The 22,362-nt window shown below is 39.9% G+C and overlaps 2 protein-coding genes across 5 annotated transcripts; one reads left to right on the plus strand and one right to left on the minus strand.

The window, feature by feature from the left end:
* Positions 1 to 197: 197 nt before the first annotated feature.
* LOC139946511 (E2F-associated phosphoprotein-like) lies at positions 198 to 6,765 on the plus strand. Of its 2 annotated transcripts, none has more exons than XM_071944236.1 (4): positions 198 to 386; positions 2,447 to 2,634; positions 3,260 to 3,421; positions 4,038 to 6,765. In XM_071944236.1, exons 1-4 carry the CDS (start codon positions 301 to 303, stop codon positions 4,598 to 4,600), a joined length of 999 nt encoding a protein of 332 aa, XP_071800337.1. In that variant the 5' UTR covers positions 198 to 300; the 3' UTR covers positions 4,601 to 6,765. The 2 variants fall into 2 exon arrangements, with proteins under 2 accessions (XP_071800337.1, XP_071800408.1); XM_071944307.1 differs by having other exon boundaries at positions 3,263 to 3,421.
* Positions 6,762 to 14,694, minus strand: LOC139946306 (proton-coupled folate transporter-like). Of its 3 annotated transcripts, none has more exons than XM_071944120.1 (6): positions 14,060 to 14,694; positions 11,245 to 12,277; positions 10,216 to 10,347; positions 9,783 to 9,866; positions 8,772 to 8,928; positions 6,762 to 8,108 (listed from the first exon to the last, which is right to left on the minus strand). In XM_071944120.1, the coding sequence occupies exons 2-6, from the start codon at positions 12,236 to 12,238 to the stop codon at positions 8,036 to 8,038; spliced, it is 1,440 nt and encodes a 479-aa protein (XP_071800221.1). In that variant the 5' UTR covers positions 12,239 to 12,277; positions 14,060 to 14,694; the 3' UTR covers positions 6,762 to 8,035. The 3 variants fall into 3 exon arrangements, with proteins under 3 accessions (XP_071800221.1, XP_071800144.1, XP_071800069.1); XM_071944043.1 differs by lacking the exon at positions 14,060 to 14,694 and having other exon boundaries at positions 6,762 to 7,283; positions 8,045 to 8,108; positions 11,245 to 13,076; XM_071943968.1 differs by lacking the exon at positions 14,060 to 14,694 and having other exon boundaries at positions 11,245 to 13,076.
* Positions 14,695 to 22,362: the final 7,668 nt, after the last annotated feature.

Below are 22,362 nucleotides of genomic sequence, written 5' to 3' on the forward strand. Positions count from 1 at the left end.
TATCAGCTTTATTTTCTATTTTTGACACCCTATTTACTACAGACTTTAAAGACAAAGCATCTTGAACTAAGACTAGCAACGTGTACGTGGACTGTGTTCAGTGACCCAGAAACGAGGTCGAATTTCGAACTCCGTTGTTTAACAGGTTTTAACCCGACGTCTCACTGCGTATTAAGACACTGCTATGTAGATGGGCACCAGCTATTTTAGTTATACCATCACTCACGGCTCACACGCGCACGCACGTTAAACTTGAATTGAAATTATAAACAAAAGTTTGAAGAACTACTCCTTCGAGACATGAGTTTTCTCAGTAACCTCAATCGAGGTTTATGTGAGTATGATATCATCGAAGATGACAGTGACCAAGAACGTGGGAAAGACAGGTAATAAACTAATTGTAATAATTCATAATTAATATTTCTAGGATAGATACGTTTGTTTTTGTGTATGTTACTGTTAGTGTTAGTGTTGTTGATGATAGTTTTTGAATTTGATAGTAAAAATGCATTATTGTTGAGTTTTTGGATAACGTTCCGTATGGCGCCACCACTTTTTCACTCATTTTTACAAAAAGGAATATATCAATCAGGTAAATTAGAGGAAAAGTTTCCGTATGGCGCCACCACTTTTTCATTCGAAATAAAATAATATCCTCTGCTTACCAGTTATCACGCTATTATGCCTTTTTTTTTGAATTGGGAAAAAAACAATGATGCCATATATCAACCGATGCCCTAATTATCTTCATTTGTTAATACGAAGTATGCAAACATGTATTAAAACTTGATGGACATTGAAATGTTCACACCACACACCGATCTTGGATGACTTCAACTGGCCCCATTTGTTTTGAGTTTTTCCTGTTTTCACGGCAAACGAGAAAGTATGGTTTCCCGGTGAAGCCATACATGGAAGAAACATCTGCAGTGACTACAAGTGTTCTTTGAGACTATGTGTATGACTGTATAGCCAGCAGTTGCCTTCATTTTTTTCAAAATATTTTTTTATTAAATTTTTAAAATTACCATGGTAACTTGCAAAAAATAAAAAAAAATTGAAAAAATATAAAAAGTGTGAATAATTACTGGCTTCAAAATCTGATTTCTATTTATTTATTTTCTATTTTTTTTCTTTATATTTATAATAAAGCGTATAAATAAACAGTGATAATTGAATCAACAAGCTGATGTTTAAATTTTAATATAAATAATAGTATTGATACGAGGGTTACAAAATAAAAATCTCCAAAAATATTAGAAAATGATATAAGGCACAGGCTTCTTTAAGCCTCGGTATTTTTTTTCAAGAATGCTCAGCAAAACATTCAGTCACATGATTTTGATCATCATGAATTGTGAATTGAAATAGCGTTTGATGAAACTTTTTCGGTGGGCAAATATTTTTATATGGCCTCAACATTATGACATATTTGTGTACCTTGTAGAAATGCCTAAAATACCAAACTTTTTGCATTTACAAGTGCAAATGACCATTGGAGCCTTACGTGTTTCTAAGTTTTGGTCAAAGAAGAGGAGACTCTTTGCTTGGCGAATAAAACCACACAATTTTTAAACTGGGACTGTTTACATCACGCACAGAGAGGTAAAAGATTTGCCACGATATTAGGGACACCTCGAAAACAGGACCTCCTACGATATAGTATCTAATTTACCTAATTTATCCCTTTTTGTAAAAATGAGTGAAAAAGTGGTGGCGCCATTCGGAAAGTTATCCAAATTAGATACTTTATTATTTTATTTCAAATGAAAAAGTGGTGGCGCCATACGGAAACTTTTCCGAGTTTTTAAGTAAACAAAACTTTTCAAAAAAAATTGTGCACCACTAATTTGTTTGGGTAACTTTCCAAATGGCGCCTCCAACTTTTCATTCATTTTTACAAAAATGGATATCTCATTGAGGTAAATTAGATAGGCCCCTACTAAAAATAGTACTATATATTTATAATACTATTATTTCATATCGAGTGAAAAAGTGGTGCCGCTATAAGGAAAGTTTTCCGTCACCCCCCTACCCCTGAGCCTTAACCCTTGAGCCTAAACTAACCTACTGCTTGCCTCCTGACAAAGTGACATGCCTGACAAATGTCGCGTGTAGTGTACTACTACTAGTGTTAGTTAACAATGTCGCCCCAAGCCTAGCCAATGTTGCCCCCTGCTGAGTGACAATGAAGCCCCCAGCCAAATGTCACCCTCTAGCAAAGTAGCCCCCATTCGTTATTTAGTTCAGAAATTAAGGCTTTGTACTACATGTACTTCACAGCAGCCATTTTTTCTCAGATCCCCCGTCTTTGTACTTTGTTTCTCGCCTTAAGTCCTGTTCAGCACTTAGGTTATTCAGCACTTTTATATATTTGTAAAGGAGTTATCTATATAAACACTTAACTCTATTACAATAATTTATTATTATTATTAATATTTATCAGCTCTGAAGATGAGCTTGAAATTCTCCTCCATGGGACGATGAAGCAGAAGAGAAAGCTGACTAGAAGCATCAGTCGAGGCAGCTTGGAGATGTCAGAATCAAGCGAGGATGAGTTCGACAAAGAAATGGATAAAGAGCTAGATGAGACTATGAGACAACATGAGCAGCAGCAATTTACCAGTGCAGCTGGTGGGTACTGATCAAGTTACTCTATCCCCCGCTATGATTGACAGCTTCCATTGAACCCTAACCCCCTTTTGTCATATAAGCTACAGCAGGCCTGATGCTACATGTTTTTTTGAAAGGGCAAGAAGACCAAGACATTTTCTCTTTTGTATAAGAGATTTGTAAATTCCTATTGGAGCATTTAAATGGGCATCCAGGCAATGACAAGGCAGGCCTGATACTTCACGGAAAACGTTGAAGGCGGTTGCCTTCATGCCCCCTTGCAGCCTTGTAGCCTTGGTGCCCTTGAAATGCTCCAGAAGATATTTCCTTATAAAGGTTGCCCTTTTTTGACTATAGAAAATGCCTTAGTGCCCTTGCCCTTTCAAAAACGAATCATACAGGCCTTGCTTGATAAGAAAATTTTGATTTTCTACCGGAGCATTTCAAGGGGCACCTAGGCAATTACCAGGGGCATCAGTGGTAATTACCTCTGTTGTCTCTATAAAGTATCGGCCCGACTAAAGATCCCTCCTATATGCACCAAACTTATCAGCTATAAAGTAACTCATGGTACACTTTGCCTTTGAGACAGAGAACACATCAAATATTGTGATTCTTACCTGATTACATGTATATGACTGTTCAGCAGAGAGTGTCGGATCAAACCAGGCATCTTGCAGCCAGCCGCCCAGTAATCAAGACAAGAGCCAACCAACAAGCAAAGAGGCTCCTCCAGAGGAAGATTTCTATAGCGACATCTACTTTGATTCCGATGATGAGAAAGAAGAAGCCAGCACATCCAAGCAAAGTAAGAAAACATTTTGTGCTTGTTTTGTACTATTGTTTTAAGTGCTCAACATTTCATGACCCAATTAGAGCAGTATGTTAATCCAGAGGTCGCAGGTTTAAATCATTCATGCCTTAGAGAAAATAGCTTTGGCCTGAATTTGTTCATTCTTGCACCAATATGTTGCCTTTTCCTAAATGTTCCCCCCGCCCCCCACTTAAAAAATGTATCAATCGATCAAATTTATAAATATATATGTTTATAAATAAGTAAAGATTCTGGGTGTGATCCCAGGGTGTGATCCCTGGCTACGCAGCAGTTTGCGGTTGAATGGCTTCTGACAGGCACCCCCCGAACAAAGATATTGACTAAATAGGGAGACCGCCAACATAGGGCTAGATAGCTCAGTTGGTAGAGCGTCGGCGCGTTAAACCGGAGGTCGTTGGTTCAAATCCCGCTCTAGTAAATTTTTCTTTGTTCAACCCAAAATCATGTGTACAATGTATCCAGACAGTTTCCCTTGTGGTTTATTATTTGATATTTATAAATAAGTAAATATATACATGTATGTACAAATTTGTAAAGTCTGGACTCTATCACAGGAACTCATCAAATTAATGTTGATTATATTTTGCAGGCAAAAAGCGACATCAGAAGCGCCGTGTACTAACCAACGATGAACTACTATATGACCCGGATATCGATGATCAAAACCAAGAATGGGTCAACAAACAACGTCAGAAGTACTACCCCAACCAGAGTGCCAATGGAGCGGCTGCATCGGACATGAGCAATGATAGTTCCCCTGACGGTAGGAAGATCAAAGACAGCTCCATTCCACAGAGTGACGCCGTATTAAACTGTCCCGCGTGTTTAACAACGCTGTGCTTGGATTGCCAGCGTCATGAACTGTACACGCACCAGTACCGTGCAATGTTCGTCCTCAACTGCAGCATTATTCGTGCCGAGCGTCTCAAGTACAGCGTCCCGCAGAAGATGGGACGGAAGTGGAGGAAGAAACATAAGATGCAGATGGAGACAGCCGACGCATCATCACCATCGACAGCGACAAACGGCAGCAGCGGGGATCAACAGGAGTATTTTCATCCTGTACGATGCAGTAAGTGCAACACAGAAGTTGCTGTGTACGACAGCGATGAAGTGTATCATTTCTTTAATGTGCTTACAAGCTTATCCTGAAGCCCTCTATCAGTACAGGTGAAAACAAAATTGTGCTTGGCTTCATGATGAGCTGGGCCCATAGAGTTATATAAGAACTAGAGGGCGCACGAGTGATGCTTCGTGCACAAACGCCACGGGACCGCAAGATGACAAGCGCGTCATTCTGCACGCGCGTTGAATATGAAATACACATTTGAGGTTTTTTTTTATTGAACGCTCACGCGATGCTGTTTTGTCAACTTAGAAAATGGCCGCCTGCTCGCATACCGGGGCGCATATATAGGCCAGTGCGCGCTCTAGTTCTTATATATAACTCTATGGCTGGGCCCAATTTTCTACCATTAAAAACTACTAGAGCAAAAGATTTAGGAAACCAGGGCCCAGTTTCATGACTCTGCAGGGAATTCTGCACTTATGGTCAATTTTACTTCACGGGTTAGCAGGGAATTCTTGCTTGTGCGCAGGACACTCCATGGTGCTAGGCATTCTTCCCTTACACACCTATATAAACAGATTTCTACATTACACAATAATCTTAGAATTGCCATAGTAAGATCAAATTTCTGTAAATTTTTCTGGCTGGCGAAAATAAGTCACAAACAAGACACACAGTGTTTTTGTTGCATCGTTCTTTTTATTAGCAAGTGATAAATACACAAAGAATTTAAATATATCACAAAATATAATTTAAAGACTGCTTGAGAGATACTATTCAGATTCCCTGAAGACTGTAACTTAATTAAGAAAATATAAAAAGTCATTCTGTATTTGCTTGAGGTACTTCCATAAAGGGATACAAAAATATGTCAATCTGAGAAACGTTTCTGCATCAAAATTGTGTATTCTAATAACGGACTAGTCTTCCTGTATGAACGTAACTGCTCCAGATTGTTGGCATGAGTTTTATTGTAGACATTTATACGGGATTAAAACAATCAAAAGTTTTCAAAAACCAAAGGTACCGGGTATACTTTAAACCTGGGTTCTTACTATCATTATTAAACAAAATGATCATAGTTAAGTACAAAATACACCAAACACCATATGAATATAATGATTAAAAACCACTAAGATTAGCTGGAACCATTGAGGACCCTTTTGATTTTTTTTTTTAAAGCTAATGCAGAATTGTAGTTACCCGATTCAACTAGCCACCACCACCTTTAGATTACTCATGGTAGCGCTCCAAATAACTATTTCTAAGTCCATATAAGAGTGGATTCACTCACATGATTTATTTTATTTTAGTTATTTTATTTTGTGACTTATCCATTTGCACTAATAACAAAATGAATAGTAAAACGAGTGTTTATAGGATTTGAGGCATTGCATGGTGAGGTATCGATGTTTGCCGTTACGCCATGTGTATACATGTATCTACTTGCCAGGTAGAGTTTGTTCTGAGGGAACTGTCTTGCTTTATTCTACTGCTGCGGAGTAGATAATCGGAGGCTCGGGAGACTTCTCAGTTCTGAAAAGAGCTGTCCTGCTTTTTAACCATTACCAGGGCGGATGGTATAAAAAATAGGCTGGACTACTACTTTAGCTTATAGGATCGTAATTAACTGTACACTGCCGCGGAGTCAGTTCTGAATTGGTCTCAACGTTTTGACTAGCTTGCTCTAGTCATAGTCAGGAGACTGAAGAGGTAAGAGAAGAGTGGGCTTATAACACAAAATGAATGTTGTGGGGAAAACCCCTGCAATCAGTTTAGGGAAAGACTAGCCCTATATAGGACTCTTCCTCTGTACACTGTAGTACATACAATACGAAAGTGTAAGGCCGCCAGGGCTAGGGAAAGACATTTAATGCCTGGTCTGTTTCTGGGGTCAGCAGAGATGAAAGGCAGGGAAATAAACCACAACCACTGTTATCAAGGTGTCATGGTATATGAGAAGGCATTAAACCAAATGCTATGGCGTAACCCGACCTACCCTAAAAATACGGCCGACCCTGGGAAAAAATTTAATGATTAAAATCTGTTAAAGACATAAAAATAAAGTAAATGTCATAAAGAATTTAAAAATATACTATTTGTTGTGTGTAGCCTTGTTTTCTTTTGTTATCATGTATACTACCGGTTTAAACAATTGAAAACATGTCATTTCCATTGCTGGGAGTGGGGGGGGAAACCAAAATTAATCCCTATCTACCTACCCTGTTTTTTGTTTTGTTTTTTGGGGGGGGGGGGGCTGTTATGCCAACATGACGTGTGTTTTTTATGCCTAAGTGAGGCGGGAGGTGCTAAACAACCTTACATTACAAGCAAGCAAAAAATCAGCTTCAAGAATTATCACACAGGCAACCTTTCAGGTGATGAGTGCCCCTTTTATTGAAAACAATACCACCAACAATTTGGGGGGAAAATTTATAAAGTTTTGTGTGGTTGGCCATTTGTTTTTTTCTATTCGCAATTTACAAAGTTGCACGTCTGACATGCCCTTGTATTAATTTCAAATCTTTTTTTTTCTTTTTTTCGACAATGGCGAGCATGTCAGTAGTAGTTGGGTGTTACATTTAGTGCAGTGGATTAGTATTCAGTGCTGGCGCCCGCTGGGGAAAAAAAGTTTTTTTATTGCTGTTATTTTTTTAGCAAGCTATTTAAACATTCAGAATACAACTGTAGTTATTGCTCTTTTAATAAATGTTACCGGTACATGCTGTAAGCACCTGCCTTACGAAACAAAGGGTGTGGTCTTCACTGCAAGAAAGGTGAAAACATTGATACTGGATTACAAATTCTACCAAATTGGACAATTTACTGATGAATTGATGGCTGACACTCAAGACGAATCTGAAGCAGTTAAAGGGACTAGGCACTATTGGTTTATACTACTCAAAATAATTGTTAGCAAAAAAAGTTTCTTGGTAACAAGAAATGAGGAGCTGTTGATAGTGCAAAACATTGTGAGAAATGGCTCCCTCTGAAGTATAGTTTTTGAGAAAAATGTAATTTCTCATTCAAATAATAAAATACTTCAGGCCTAAAGCCTTTTATTAGGTATCTGATAACACACAGATTTGTTTTTTCTTCTTTCATTAATCTCTTGAACTTTGATTGACAATTGATTCCAAAGGTTTGTTATTTTGTGCATTATGATTGGATACACCAAGTGAGAATACTGGTCTTTGACAATAACCAAACGTACAAAGTGCCTTTGATTGTCTTTACATCAAATTATTTACTTGATTTTATTAGGGGTACGTTTTGGTTTATCCTGTTACAAATGTTGTTCTACTAAAGGCTGACAATAAACAAATGGTGGTCAATGTCTGTGGACAAAAGATCGTTTTGTACATGAAAAGAGATGACGTATATACGTGCTCAAGAAGAGAATGTTGTAATCAATAATGTCCTTTTTTATATTGGGGTAACACTTATTGAAGTGGAGTTTTTTATATAAATCATTGTAAGTAACCACGAAATGTAAATAATATTCAAATGAAACAATGTTAGTTTACATGTTTGTCAATGGGTTCAAGTGGTGTGTATTCGTTCCTCCTTGGCCAGAAGATCTGCAGAGCTCTGTAGTTTGAAGGAGACAAAGCAAAATACATTGAATTAATAGCCAATCTATTTTTTCTAAACCCACATAAATATGTTTGTATCACAGCAATAGTTTGTCCGTCCCTCGATTGCAACACTCGGGTTTGGGGTCGCTATTTGGGGTGATTTTAAAGTTGGGCTGGAAAAATGACCTCAGCCATTCATTCTGCCGAACTTTTCCACGCACCATGTGCACTGCTTGAGTTTTTAAATCTCTGATACCAAAATTATTTCACGCGCCAACTTGTTTACATAAATTCACATTGGAACATTCTTGTTATAAACGTGAAAATCTTATCATCACAACCCCCTCTTAACAATGACTACGTGTTTTGCCAACTTTCTTTATGAACACTTAGAGAGAAACAAAAGAAATATCAAAGATGAACTGGTTTTTGCCCTTTTAACTTAATCCGTTACCCCCACCTAATTTAAAAGAACTCCTCCAAGAGAGAGTCGAGGCATTATTATCGTATTTTTGTTGCAAACGTAAGGATCATTTATTTGACAAGGGAAAACTTTCCTTTTCTTGCCACCACTTTTTGCACTCATTATCTCATTTGAGTAAATCCAATACTATTTTATTTCATAACGAATGAAAAAATTTGTGACAGGATACGGAAACTTTTCAAACTTTCTTACATTGTGATACCAGCAGGAACGCAACAGAATCCAGCATAGGCATAGAAGGTCAACGGTGGTAGAAAAGATACAGTTGCAGCATACAAACCGGACGCAACCTGGACGGATATGAGGGTGGCTATGCTCTCAAGGCAGGCGACAATTGCAAACATTGCCCCTGCAAAAAAAAGTGACCACAAACAAAACAAAATCCTAAGTATTGTTTGCATTGATCGTGTAGAATAGCATTTTTTTTAATTGAGACCTCAATTTTGCTAGAAAGCATTTCCACAGTTTAGCTGCCGTAAACCAGGGAACACACACGCGTTTAAGTGGCCGGCTGGGCATGAATCACCTCACATTACGCGAGCTCGAACGTGAACGTCAGACAATATTTGTTGTAAAAATCTCACGTTTTAAGAATACGTGAAATTACCATTTCTCCCGTCAGGTACGTACGTGCAGACGTCATACGTGAGAACGAAAGCCCAAAGTGGTGACGTCACCTAGAAACCGTACACCATTTTCTGACGTTCACATGCACGTTTTTGCTCGCGTAACGTGCAGCTAAACCTAACGTTCACGTGCACGTTACGCGAGCAAAAACGTGCATGTGAACGTTAGAAAATGGTGTACGGTATCTAGGTGACGTCACCACTTAGTAGGAAACGGAAGCTTTGTGCTGAATACTGCGTGGCCAAAAAAAAACCGAGAAACGCAAACAAGATGACAAAATCGAGGAGAGGCCATCGCGACAATCGAAAGATTTTGGAGTGACGTGTGTGGGGGGTAAATGGACTCCCCTTTCTATAAAAATAATTTCGAGTCGTTTAACTGGACCGTTCTAGCGGCACACTCGCGATCCACACGAACAGTGGACGGTCAGGCGTTCAAATCCCTTACAAAAAAATCCTATCTGTAGGGCCTAGGCGAAATGTCTATAGAATCCTCTAGTATTTAAACGGGATTCCTATATTGGATTCTTACAGATTGTTCGTCAGATTGCTTCTGACTTGAGACGCTCCTTCTTACCTGTTTCATCTGGATTTGTGATTTTAGATAGGACCGACCTTGCAACGGGAATGGGGATACCCCGAAATAAACCAGCGCCAATTCCTGCAAGAGATCGAACGCTTGTTAATCAAATTATAATAATAACAAAATGTTATGCACAGCTTTATGAATATTTCAAGACTGGTAGCAAAATAAGAAATATCAAGAATCATGAACAACGATACCGCCAAAACATGCCGTTTTGACGAAAAAACAATTTAACTTCCTTCTAGTGTTCAAAATAATTTCGACTGTTGCTCAGACTAAAAATCCCTGACTGTCCATTTATTAAACACTGTGTATACAAAATAATCGTTTGGACTTGTACTCCCCTCCCAATCCCATTTGTTCAGCTTTTCGATGCGCATTTTAGCTTCCTGGCCTCCTCTTTGGACGCATGAACCATTCTTACCTATAAAGATGACCAGCGAAGACTGAGCGACGGCTACACCAACCAGAGCTAAGAACATGCTTAAGCAGCCAATCTGTATGAGCCAGTAATCGCCAAGACACAACGAGAAGAGCTTTGTGCCGACCAACATGCCTGTAAACGAACGTATACAAAACAAATACACTTTTGATTTCTGTTTGCATAGATTTTCACATTTTGAGTTCCCACGGATGGATAGTTTTATATTAACGTCTACACTAAATTATAACAAGCAGAGGCCTTCCAGGGGAAGGCAAAAGTAGTTATTTTTTTTTAAATCTGCCGTCAAAAAAAGATGTGCCCTCCAAACCTTTATTTTTTACGTTACACAGTCATTTAAAATTGTAGTGAAAAGTAAAACAAAAGATGGCAAGTAAAAGAAATACTTTGAGACGTTTCCAAAGGGATCTAATTTTACCATTTTCATTTAAGTCTCTGATATTAACACTTCTGTCAGACAGCCTGTCAGTTAAAGTGACAGAAACACGTTTTTTTATTACTACTAATTATTTTGTAACAAAATACCATCCGATGCAACAGAAGAGACAAAAATAGAAATGACGAAGTCTTAAAGGAACACGTTGCCTTGGATCGTCCGAGTTGGTCTTTGAAAAGCGTTTGTAACCGTTTGTTATAAAATGCATATGATTAGAAAGATATTTTAAAAGTAGAATATAATGATTCACAGAAGTATCACTCGAAATTGCGTGGTTTTCCTTTAACCTCGTCGACAAACACGGTCGGCCATTTATGGGAGTCAAATTTTTGACTCCCATAATTGGCCGACCGTGTTAGTTCGCAAAGTAAAAGGAAAACCACGCAATTTCGAGGCAGATGTGTGCGGATCATTGTATTCTACTTTTAAAACATCTTTTTAACCATATGCATTTTATAACAAGCGGTTACAAACGCTTTCCAAAGACCAACTCGACCGATCCAAGGCAACGTGTTCCTTTAACCCAAAATGCATAGATTTTTACTACAATAGCTTGCTGAGGAAACTATACTTACCAAAGGACATACTTAACAAGGACAAAGCAGCAGCAAAGCCAGCCGTAGCTGGAGACCAGCAGAATGGTTGTGCAGTGCCATACAGTACGAGGAGCGACGCAAGTCCAAACACCACCATCAAATTCGTAAAGATCGAGAAATTAAGGAGCAATAGCTGCCACCTACGGCCGTTCTCATTAAATGCTATTAGTTTCTTGATGCTCCTCCCTATGTCCGAGAATCCCATACGGCCCGCTTGACTTCCCTTTTCCATCGTCTCAATCAAAACTCGAGGAATTGTGATGTACAGAATCAGAATGATATTGACTCCAAATGCGATGTATAGTGGGAGTAGGTAGCCGTAGTAACTAATGAGATACCCCTCACCTAGTTGCCCTACCCCAGCCAGAAAATAAGTCAGCATCTCGGCTATTACGATTCGGAATGTCCTCTGTTTGACGGTGGTGCAGTCAGTTAAGTAGGACATGCATCCCGAGAACATCAGTGCGAATCCCCCCGTCACACCCTGTAAGACTTCTCCTGCGAGGAAAACCTCCAAAGGCAGGCTGAAATAAATGGTGAGACAATACACAACCTCCTGTAGAATAAGACCAACGATGGGAACAGCCATGCAGAATTTTCTGCCGACTCTATCGCTGATAGTCCCGTAAATAGGCGTGGTTATGATGGATGGTATCCCTGATGCACCGCTTAGATACAACAGCCATAGCGATACCTCGGACTGGATCTGGGCGTCCAATGGATCAGCAGTGCTATTCGGGGCGCCGCACTCGGTGACATTGGCAATGTCGGTGACGTTGTGCGACTCGCGAATCCGGTCTTTGATGTAAAGAGGTCGTATCAGGCCCAAAACTATGATACCTATCATGGAAAATGAAATGACTGGTTCCACTGTTATCCATCTTGCCTGGGCCCGCTGGCGATTTGTTAATGACGACTTAAGGAGGACGCTGGTAACTTCAACATACTCTCCGACCTCATTTATTTCACTCATTTTGATGTAGTATTGACCTAAATTGTTGTAAGAAAACCCCTGAAAGAAGAGCAGAACAAAACGTAAACCGTTACAATGAGTTCGAACATGATGCATAGATTGACAATGACTCCAAAAATGATTTACCACGAATACTATTTTGATGAGAAGCACTGCAACCTGATGGTACATTTATAACTAATTAAGAAAAGACTCCTACGCATTTCGGCGCGTGCTGCGACCGAATGAATATCGGTTGTACGAAATATATATTTTTGTTTTGATAATCAGTTTTGAAAAATGAAAAGTTAATAACTTACTATTTTGAAGACCAAGGTATAAACTTTAATCAAGTTTTCTTTTTTTAATCTATGAACTAAGTAGACTATATTTAATCGAACGTTTGCGGGTCATTATACACTTTAGCCTTGTGCCAAGACTAGGCTGATGTCAATAAGAGTACGAGACTCACCCAGCATTGGTAACACTCCCATCACGCTATACAAGACTGTTATCTGTCCCAAATATTTGCACATTATGATTGTACTATACTATTTGTTGATATTAATTTACATACAAATATATTAAAATATAGGTGTCCAATGCATGGTATTGTTGCTGTTGTTGTTGTTGATGTTGTTGTTGTTGTTGTTGTTGTTGTTGTTGTTGTTGTTGTGTTAATTTGTTTAGTCGATCTTTGTTTCCATTAGGCCTATAGGCCTATACATAAAAAGTAAAATAAAAAATGTATCAATTCCGGGGGATGATCCTATGTGCACCCAGTCCAAAAAGTGGGTGGACTCGATTATCATGAGTCAACCCTAATTTGACGCTTAGTTTTAACATGGAGGAATTCCTTTATGGTTTCAAAATGACACTATAAGAGAACCATAAACGAATCTGTACAATAATGCAAAATAATGATCTATTAGCATAAGCTGGAGTGACAGACCCCCCCCCCCAAAAAAAAAGGTCCACATAGATGCAGTGTGGCTAGCTTTGTGCCTTTGGAACTGCATGCTATATATCTTTGATCAACTCTCTCTGTGGTATGATAATACACATTACAGGCCGTGGCCATGACCTCATATTTTTGTTTATGCACAATCATAATATAGGTCTGTTTTCTTCCTTTAGATTATGGCAAAGCTGAGCTTTCCAAGGTCGGACCTGCCACGGCAACACACACACAGTCATGCATGCAGCGAGAGGGACCTGTTTGAATTGGTCTCTGTTACTCTATGGTTGCACCATAGAGTAAGCACAGGGCCCAATTTCATAGAGCTGCTTAGTACAAAAATTTGCTTAGCATGAAATTTCTTCCTTGATAAAAACAGGATTACCAACCAAATTTCCACGTGATTTTCAGGATAAGCAAACAACAGCTGAATACCAGTAACAAGCAATATGCAACAAATGGAAATTTGGTTGGTAATCCTGTTTTTTATCAAGGAAGAAATTTCGTGCTAAGCAAATCTGTGTGCTTAGCAGCTCTATGAAATTGGGCCCTGATCTGTCCTTACTCAGTGGTTGCACTGTCCATTGTTGTCAGCAAATACTGATTTCATTTTGTGCATGTTTCCCCATGATGTTTCGTATGGGTTGCTAACTTCTCAATGTATTGCCAGGATAAACCGATTTTGTACACACATGCTGGCCAAACATCAGAGTTTGTGTCCTGCCCCCTCCCCCTGTAACTGAGAAACACTGTCCCATGCATTGTTGATGACACACACCCATCAGGACGTGTGGCATGATCCAACTTAGGATATCCTGACTTATCCATAGCTGATCAAGACAATGGCAAAGACAATGGAACATCATAAAATTATGTCAACGTACCTCTTTTCACCAGTGTTTTAAGCAGCCACTGCAACCATGCACTGGGTCGATCTCCCTCTCAAATGTTTTCATATGATGAGTTGTCCTGCTAGCCATCATAATCAAATTGACAGCCAAATCCTTATGAAGTACAATGTTGTTTAATAATCAATTATGACTACCGTAGACTTGTGAACAAGTCTGCAAATTCTCCAACGCGATATGTAGCGTTTCCTCCCCTCTCGCAACTATACTCATCAGCGCTGCTCTTGCTACTACGCCACTGGTCAGCAAAATGGAGAGACCAGATTAATCGCGTGAGACCAGACTAATCGCGTGAGAGCCGTGTACCACGACAAACGTTAATGAACAAACAACCCGTCACTATGTCCGATGACCGATTGTGTTGTTGCAGTCGCAGTCCATTATGAAACCATTATGAACCGTTGCGTGACTTTGCAAAACTGTTCTTTATGTGTTTAAAACTAGTCTTTTGTTCATAAACAAACCGTCTTGGTTGGCAGAGACACGTCTAGACTGCCTAATGTTGTTTACAACAAAAATCAACACAATGGTTGAATACCTTTTTTGTAACATTGTTAACAAACACTAGTGTAGTGATCTGTTTTTTTTTTTTTTGCTTTGCATTATGGCTTTCCATTTTATTTCTACCTCCATGGTAGTAGCATGAAGGGTAAAAACGTGACAGCTTATAAAATGCCTGGAACCAAGGCTATAAACTTTAAGTTGTTATTGTCTTTACGTAGCTCAGTTTCAGATGGTTGCAGGGGAGGAATTTTACTCCTCCACATTTTCTGTCTGCATCTGAGCTTCTGGACAGTTTCTCTGTCACAGTGTCGGTGGAAAGCGAAACTTCCTTGAATGAGGATGTCCAAAGCATGAGGATGAAAAAAATCAAGGCACTATCATCCACAGCCGCATCTTTATAGCCGTAGTCACTCTGAAGCAAACCCCACCCCTCCCCTAACTGTGAGAGATAATGAGGGGAGAAAGCGTGATGGAAAGGGCGAGGGTCTCGTATGTATGCCTACTTCCAGTATCAATATAAACCATATGTTTACTCCCAGTAAACACGACTCTATGATTCTACCTCCGTGCGAACGTGTAGATCTCCGTTATGACATTTCTTTTATAATGTTGGTTTGTTTGTTGTCCGCCGTACCGTCGTGGCAAGCAGCATTGACAGTGGATTGATGGTACGGACGTGATAATTATTGTGTGCAGGGTCAATGGAGGGCGCAATTTAAATGAAAAGTGAAATGCAACAGACAGGTGTCTCGTCGTCGTAGATGCGGGGATAGCTTGAACAACACAGAAAATAAAAGTCATGGCTTCTGAATGCAGTAGCACGAAGGGTGGCCGAAAAGAGCTAGAAAACGAACTGAAAAAGCTCGATATAGAGACGTTAACAATTTAACACCCAGAGGTAAATTTTCGTTTGTTTTTTCCTGTTTTTAACTCAAGTTTCTCGGACTCGGACTCGGAGAAGGGAATTAAAAGTATGTAAAGTTTTTTCCTCCATCCATTATCATTTATGCATGGTTACCAAATCATAATGTGTTACTATAAGTTACACACACTACAGCCTATCCCTAAACTTCCTGTTCTTCTCACTTTCAAAAGCAGCCTTCATACGTTTAGAAGATAGTCGCACTGCCAGCCCCCAGACACACTGGGATGAACCTAGCCCACCTTGTTGAGCTGTTAATGGCTCCGCTTTTAACATCGGTCTCATCACTGTCACCATTACTGCAATGGTGACAGTGATGAGACCGATGTTAAAAGCGGAGCCATTAACAGCTCAACAAGGTGGGCTAGGATGAACCAGCCCTTCTGTTTGTGATAAGAATATAAGTGTATATTGGGGTCTAAACCGTCTTTTACGTGCGTTGTTAGTTGCTGTAATAACAACACACGGGACCTACTACTACAGCTTTTTGTCCCATATGAAGGCAAACACAGGAGTGTGTTGCTTAAGGACACAAGTGTCGGGACTCCCGACGAACTCGTAGAACAGGTCAGAGCTTGAGTTCAGTGGCGGGGGTGCTCTTTTAGAGTCTTAACCGCTTGAACACGACACCCCGACTGCCTAGTCAGTTTACTAAATAAAATGTGTAATCAATTGAAACTTCAGCCTTTGTAGTGCTAGGGTCATCAACACCCGGCTGGACTAAGTATATGGGACGCAGCGTCCCGTATACTTAGTCCAGCTGGGTGTTGATGACCCTAGACACTGTCAGTGTCACTGCCTTGTCTGAATTTCAAAACTGTTATTCTTTATATGGAATCTTCACTTTAGGTCTTTACAGTGGAAACGATGATGCCTCAAACCTGTGAAAATTTGAGCTCAATCGGCCGTCGAAGTTGCGAGATAATAATTAAAGAAAAAAACTCCCTTGTCACACGAAGCTGTGTGCTTTCAGATGCTTGATTTCGAGACCTCAAATTCTAAATCTGAGGTCTCAAAATCAAATTAATTGAAAATTACTTCTTTCTTGTAAACTACATTACTTCAGAGGGAGCCGTTTCTCACAATGTTTTATACTATCAACCTCTCCCCATTACTTGTTACCGAGAAAGGTTTTATGCTAATAATTGTTTTGAGTAATTACCAATAGTGTCCACTGCCTTCAAATAGCAATGGTTTTCTTTGTTCCACAACGCAGAGTTAACTGTCCCACAGGAGTATGACTGTTTTGCACAATAACCCCTACCCCCCCCCAAAAAAAAAAAAAAAAAAAAAAATTATATACTATTATGTACTGGATTGAAAAAGACATGAACATGTTGCATTCAGAGCCTTCGTTTCAAAACCCCAAATGACGAAGGTTGATGTCATTTTTTTTCTCTTCAAATTTGGGAACTCTGTCAATATGTTTTTTTTTTGTCTTTTTGTTGTACTCCATATACCTGTGACCACTCTTCAGTCAAAAGTTTAATATACATACAGGAGGAAGTAGAAACTAAATATTTCAATATATAATTAGTTATGCAAATTACATTCAGTGTTACTGAGTATTCCACCAGTATTCAACTATGTCAATCTGAGAAACGTTTCTGCATAAATTGTGTATTCTAATAACGGACTAGTCTTCCTGTATGAACATAACTGCTCCAGATTGTTGGCATGAGTTTTATTGTATACATTTATACGGGATTAAAACAATCAAACGTTTCCAAAAACCAAAGTGATACTTTAAACCTGGGTTCTTACTATTATTTGTTGAACAAAATGTTCATAGTTAAGTACAAAATACACCAAACACCATATGAATATAATGATTAAAAACCACTAAAATTAGCTGGAACCATTGAGGACCCTTTTGATATTTTTTTTAAGCTATAGACTGTGCAAGTCTCGCGCAGATTTAAACTTCCGGGACCATTGTGGTCCCAACCTTATGGAGTTTTACGTTGGGGAGATTTTGTTTCGTCCATTACTTTAGTTTAATATAGTTTATGACCATAAAAATGACATATGTTGTTAAAAATGTAAAACTAATTAACAACATATATAAAAGTAAAAATAAAGTCAACACAATAACGAAGAAAAACCGGTATTTAAACTTGACCTCAGGTCAGGTTACTTGTAAAAAATTAAGAATTTGTGCCCATCTCCGATCACGAAACTTACGCAGACGCTTGTTTTGGCCGCGCGGGGTGGAAAGCCTTTTCATTGGTCGCTTAGGCGTCGGCTTCCTCTTTAAAATGCGTCACGCGTTTATCTAACGCCCTTGCGACCATCGTGCGTCCGCGTATAAACCAGCTTTCAGTAGTTTCACATTCGGGCGTAGATTTACAAAAGGGGTTTCAAAACATTAAGGCCGTGTCCGAAACGGCGACTTCGGCTACAGCTACGGCTAGATCGCGCGCGTCTGCCTATTCTTCAACACTGACAGACGCGCTGATCTAGACGTAGCTGTAGCCGAAGTCGTCGTTTCGGACACGGCCTAAGATCAAACAAACATCCTTGTCCCAGAGTTTTACTTTTGTCTATACATAGACTTTAACCGATAATTGGGTATTTGTTTAAAAAGCTAAAACTAATTTAAACAAGCTCTAAGTGGTATTTTTGTTGTTCAGATTCGGCATTAAGAAAAAATTATAGCAAAGATTTGATTCCTAAAAAAAATTAAGTTCTTTAGTTGTCGTGTTTTCTCGCTCCGGTGCGCGCGAGACTTGCACAGTCTATTGCAGAACGGACCCTTCCCATGAAATATGCTAATCACATTCACGCATGCGTACAGACCCTGTTGGTTGGCAAATGGCATAGAGTTGTGCACTAAGCAGACGCGCAATCGCGTCTGCGTCACGCACCCATTATCCGTGTACAAAACAGCGCGAAGTTCCCTCATTTTGCCAACCAAAACGTTAGTGCGCACGCACTATGTGCAATTCACATATTTCATGGGAAGGGTCTATTGTAGTTACCCGATTCAACTAGCCACCATCACCTTTAGATTACTCATGGTAACGCTCCGAATAACTATTTATAAGTCCATATAAGAGTGGATTCACTCACATGATTTATTTTAGTTATTTTATTTTGTTACTTATCCATTTGCACTAATAACAAAATGAATAGTAAAACGAGTGTTTGTAGGATTTGAGGCACTGCATGGTGAGGTATCTCATCGATGTATATTTGGTTTGCGGTAACACCATGTGTATATCTACTTGCCAGGTAGAGTTTGTTCTTAGAGAACTGTCTTGCTTTATTCTACTGCGCGGAGTAGATAGTCGGAGGTTCGGGAGACTTCTCAGTTCTGAAAAGAACTGTCCTGCTTTTTAACCATTACCAGGGCGGATGGTATAGAAAATAGGCTGGACTACTACTTTAGCTTATAGGATCGTAATTAACTGTATGTACTGCCGCGGAGTCAGTTCTGAATTGGTCTCAACGTTTCGACTAGCTTGCTCTTGTCATAGTCAGGAGACTGAAGAGGTAAGAGAAGAGTGGGCTTATCACACGAGGAAAACAATAACGGGGAAAACCCTAGTCTTGGCCCAAGACGATGGTGCTTGATTCTGGATAGTATACTACGCGCGGTTGAATTGCCAAAGCACGCCCGCCACGGTATGATTTAGTTACGTGGACGGCTCGAAATCTAGACTACACTCTGCAAGCTACCATCGTCTTGGCAATAGACTGTGCAAGTCTCGCGCGCGCCGGAGCGAGAAAACACGACAACTGAATAACTAATTTTTTTTATGAATCAAATCTTCGCTTAATTTTTTTTCTTAATGCCGAATCTGAACAACAAAAATACCCATTAGAGCTTGTTTAAATTAGTTTGAGCTTTTTAAACAAATACACAATTATCGGTTAAAGTCTATGTATAGACAAAAGTAAAACTCTGGGACAAGGATGTTTGTTTGATCTTAAATGTTTTGAAACCCCTTTTGTAAATCTACGCCCAAATGTGAAACTACGGAAAGCTGGTTTATACGCGGACGCACGATGGTTCGCAAGGGCGTTAGATAAACGCGTGACGCAGTTTAAAGAGGAAGCCGACGCCTACGCGACCAATGAAAAGGCTTTCAACCCCGCGCAACCAAAACAAGCGTCTGCGTAAGTTTCGTGATCGGAGATGGGCACAAATTCTTAATTTTTTACAAATAACCTGACCTGAGGTCAAGTTTTAATATCGGTTTTTCTTCGTTATTATGTTGACTTTATTTTTACTTTTACATATGTTGTTAATTAGTATTACATTTTTAACAACATATGTCATTTTTATGGTTATAAACTATATTAAACTAAAGTAATGGACGGAACAAAATCTCCCCAACGTAAAACTCCATAAGGTTGGGACCACAATGGTCCCGGAAGTTCAAATCTGCGCGAGACTTGCACAGTCTATCCTGCAGCGCTGCGTGCACTGTGGGCGTTGCCGTATTATGTAAATAAGGCCGTTGTCAAGGTTGTGTAATGCATATTCAATAATGTGAACAACATGGCAGCGCCCAGCAGCATGAAATGAAGTCGGGCCACGGTCGGACGTACATACGGACGGGACGAACGAGTGATACTATAGTATGGTTTGCCTAGCCATACTAAACAAACGCAATACATAGAGCGGCAGCCCAGAGCACTTTGGTTAAAGGAACGAGGTACCAATATTTGAGTACAGGAACATTTAGTGGATAACCTGACATAATCAGATATGAATGTCTGCCAGGGACCCCCCGCTGTGTGTAGCACGTGGACCCCCAACAAAGAGGCAAAATAATGGGCTGAATCAAACATTCTAGGTACCACATGAAATCAAGTGGAAATGGTCATTAACATCATGCTTAGTAAAAAATATCAACCGCCAGACAAATTGTCTGCTGCATTAGGCCTGCCAGACACCCCCTCCCCCAAATATTTAGTGTACAAACCTATGGGTTGAAATTCACCAGTTGTCAAATTACCTCAGATTTACATGAAACTTTGTTTAACTGTTCCACTATGGCTAAAATGAACACAAACCAAAAATTAAATCCATACTCCATATCGTTTCCGAGATACAGCCTCTTAAAAAATGCTAAAATCTCCCCCTTTTGGCGCTCCGCCCCCGAACGACCGCGCGTCGTGGTGATATTCTTTTCAAACGTTAAGAGCCCGTAATTTAATAACGACACCAGCTGTGTGGCTAAAAATTGTATGCTATTTAAGTTGTGGCCCTTGATTCATAATTTGGCTGCACTGGGCCTGACAGACACCCCCACCCCCGGGGTAAAACATCGGAGGAACAACCTAAAACCAAATTGAAATTACCAATAGTCCTAATGCACAATTCTTAACAGAAGACAATATCTGCCGCCAGACAATGTTTTGCTGCATTGGGCGCGGCCCGACAGACACATATGCCCTCCCCGGGTTAAACATCAAAGGAACCACCTGAAACCAAGTTGAAATGACCAATAGCAATAATCTTAATACAAGTATTAACTGCCAGACAGCAGTTTTGCTGCATTGGGACCGACAGACACCTCCCCTCCCCCTGGGTTAAACATCAAAGGAACCACCTGAAATTAAGTTGAAATGACCAATAACAATATTCTTACCACCATTATCAACTGCCATACAACAGTTTTGCTGCATTGGGCCCGGCAGACACCTCCCCTCCCCCTGGGTTAAACATCAAAGGAACCACCTGAAATTAAGTTGAAATGACCAATAACAATATTCTTACCACCATTATCAACTGCCATACAACAGTTTTGCTGCATTGGGCCCGGCAGACACCTCCCCTCCCCCTGGGTTAAACATCAAAGGAACCACCTGAAATTAAGTTGAAATGACCAATAGCAATATTCTTAATACAAGTATCAAGTGCCAGACAGCAGTTTTGCTGCATTGGGCCCGACAGATGCCTCCCCTCCCCCGGGGTAAACATCAAAGGAACCACCTGAATTTAAGTTGAAATGACCAATAACAATATTCTTAATACCAGTATCAACTGCTGCATTGGGCCCGGCAGACACCTCCCCTCCCCGGGGTAAACATCAAAGGCCCCAAGTGAAATTAAGTTGAAATGACCAATAACAATATTCTTAATACAAGTATCAACTGCCATACAGCAGTTTTGCTGCATTGGGCCCGGCAGACACCCCCTCCCCCTGGGTTAAACATCAAAGGAACCACCTGAAATTAAGTTGAAATGACCAATAACAATATTCTTAATACAAGTATCAACTGCCAGACAACAGTTTTGCTGCATTGGGCCCGACAGACACCTCCCCTTTCCCGGGGTAAACATCAAAGGACCACCTGAAATTAAGTTTAAATGACCAATAACAATAATATTCTTAATACCAGTATCAACTGCCAGACAACAGTTTTGCTGCATTGGGCCCGGCAGACACCTCCCCTCCCCCTGGGTTAAACATCAAAGGAACCACCTGAAATTAAGTTGAAATGACCAATAACAATATTCTTACCACCATTATCAACTGCCATACAACAGTTTTGCTGCGTTGGGCCCGGCAGACACCTCCCCTCCCCCTGGGTTAAACATCAAAGGAACCACCTGAAATTAAGTTGAAATGACCGAAAACAATATTCTTAATACAAGTATCAACTGCCAGACAACAGTTTTGCTGCATTGGGCCCGGCAGACACCTTCCCTCCCCGGGTTAACATCAGAGAAACCACTTCAAACCAAGTTGAAATGACCAATTTACACTCTTCTTAATACAAGTATCATAACACGCCAGACAAAAAATTGGTGCATTGGGCACGCCAGACACCCCCACCCCCTTGGTTTAAGAATATTGTTATTGGTAATTTCAACTTGGTTTTAGGTCGTTCCTTT

This window comes from Asterias amurensis, chromosome 1 (assembly GCF_032118995.1).
Source record: "Asterias amurensis chromosome 1, ASM3211899v1".
Lineage (NCBI taxonomy): Eukaryota > Metazoa > Echinodermata > Asteroidea > Forcipulatida > Asteriidae > Asterias > Asterias amurensis.

Excerpts from the sequence above, each read along its gene's own strand:
- LOC139946511 (XM_071944236.1), top strand. The coding sequence starts at position 301 with ATGAGTTTTCTCAGTAACCTCAATCGAGGTTTATGTGAGTATGATATC. Across the intron at positions 387-2,446 it reads CAAGAACGTGGGAAAGACAG|CTCTGAAGATGAGCTTGAAA; the intron begins GTAATAAACTAA and ends AATATTTATCAG. Across the intron at positions 3,422-4,037 it reads AGCCAGCACATCCAAGCAAA|GCAAAAAGCGACATCAGAAG; the intron begins GTAAGAAAACAT and ends TATATTTTGCAG.
- LOC139946306 (XM_071943968.1), bottom strand. The coding sequence starts at position 12,409 with ATGTACCATCAGGTTGCAGTGCTTCTCATCAAAATAGTATTCGTGGTA. Across the intron at positions 10,348-11,244 it reads CTTGTTAAGTATGTCCTTTG|GCATGTTGGTCGGCACAAAG; the intron begins GTAAGTATAGTT and ends GTTCGTTTACAG. Across the intron at positions 8,109-8,771 it reads GTTCCTGCTGGTATCACAAT|AGCTCTGCAGATCTTCTGGC; the intron begins GTAAGAAAGTTT and ends TTCAAACTACAG.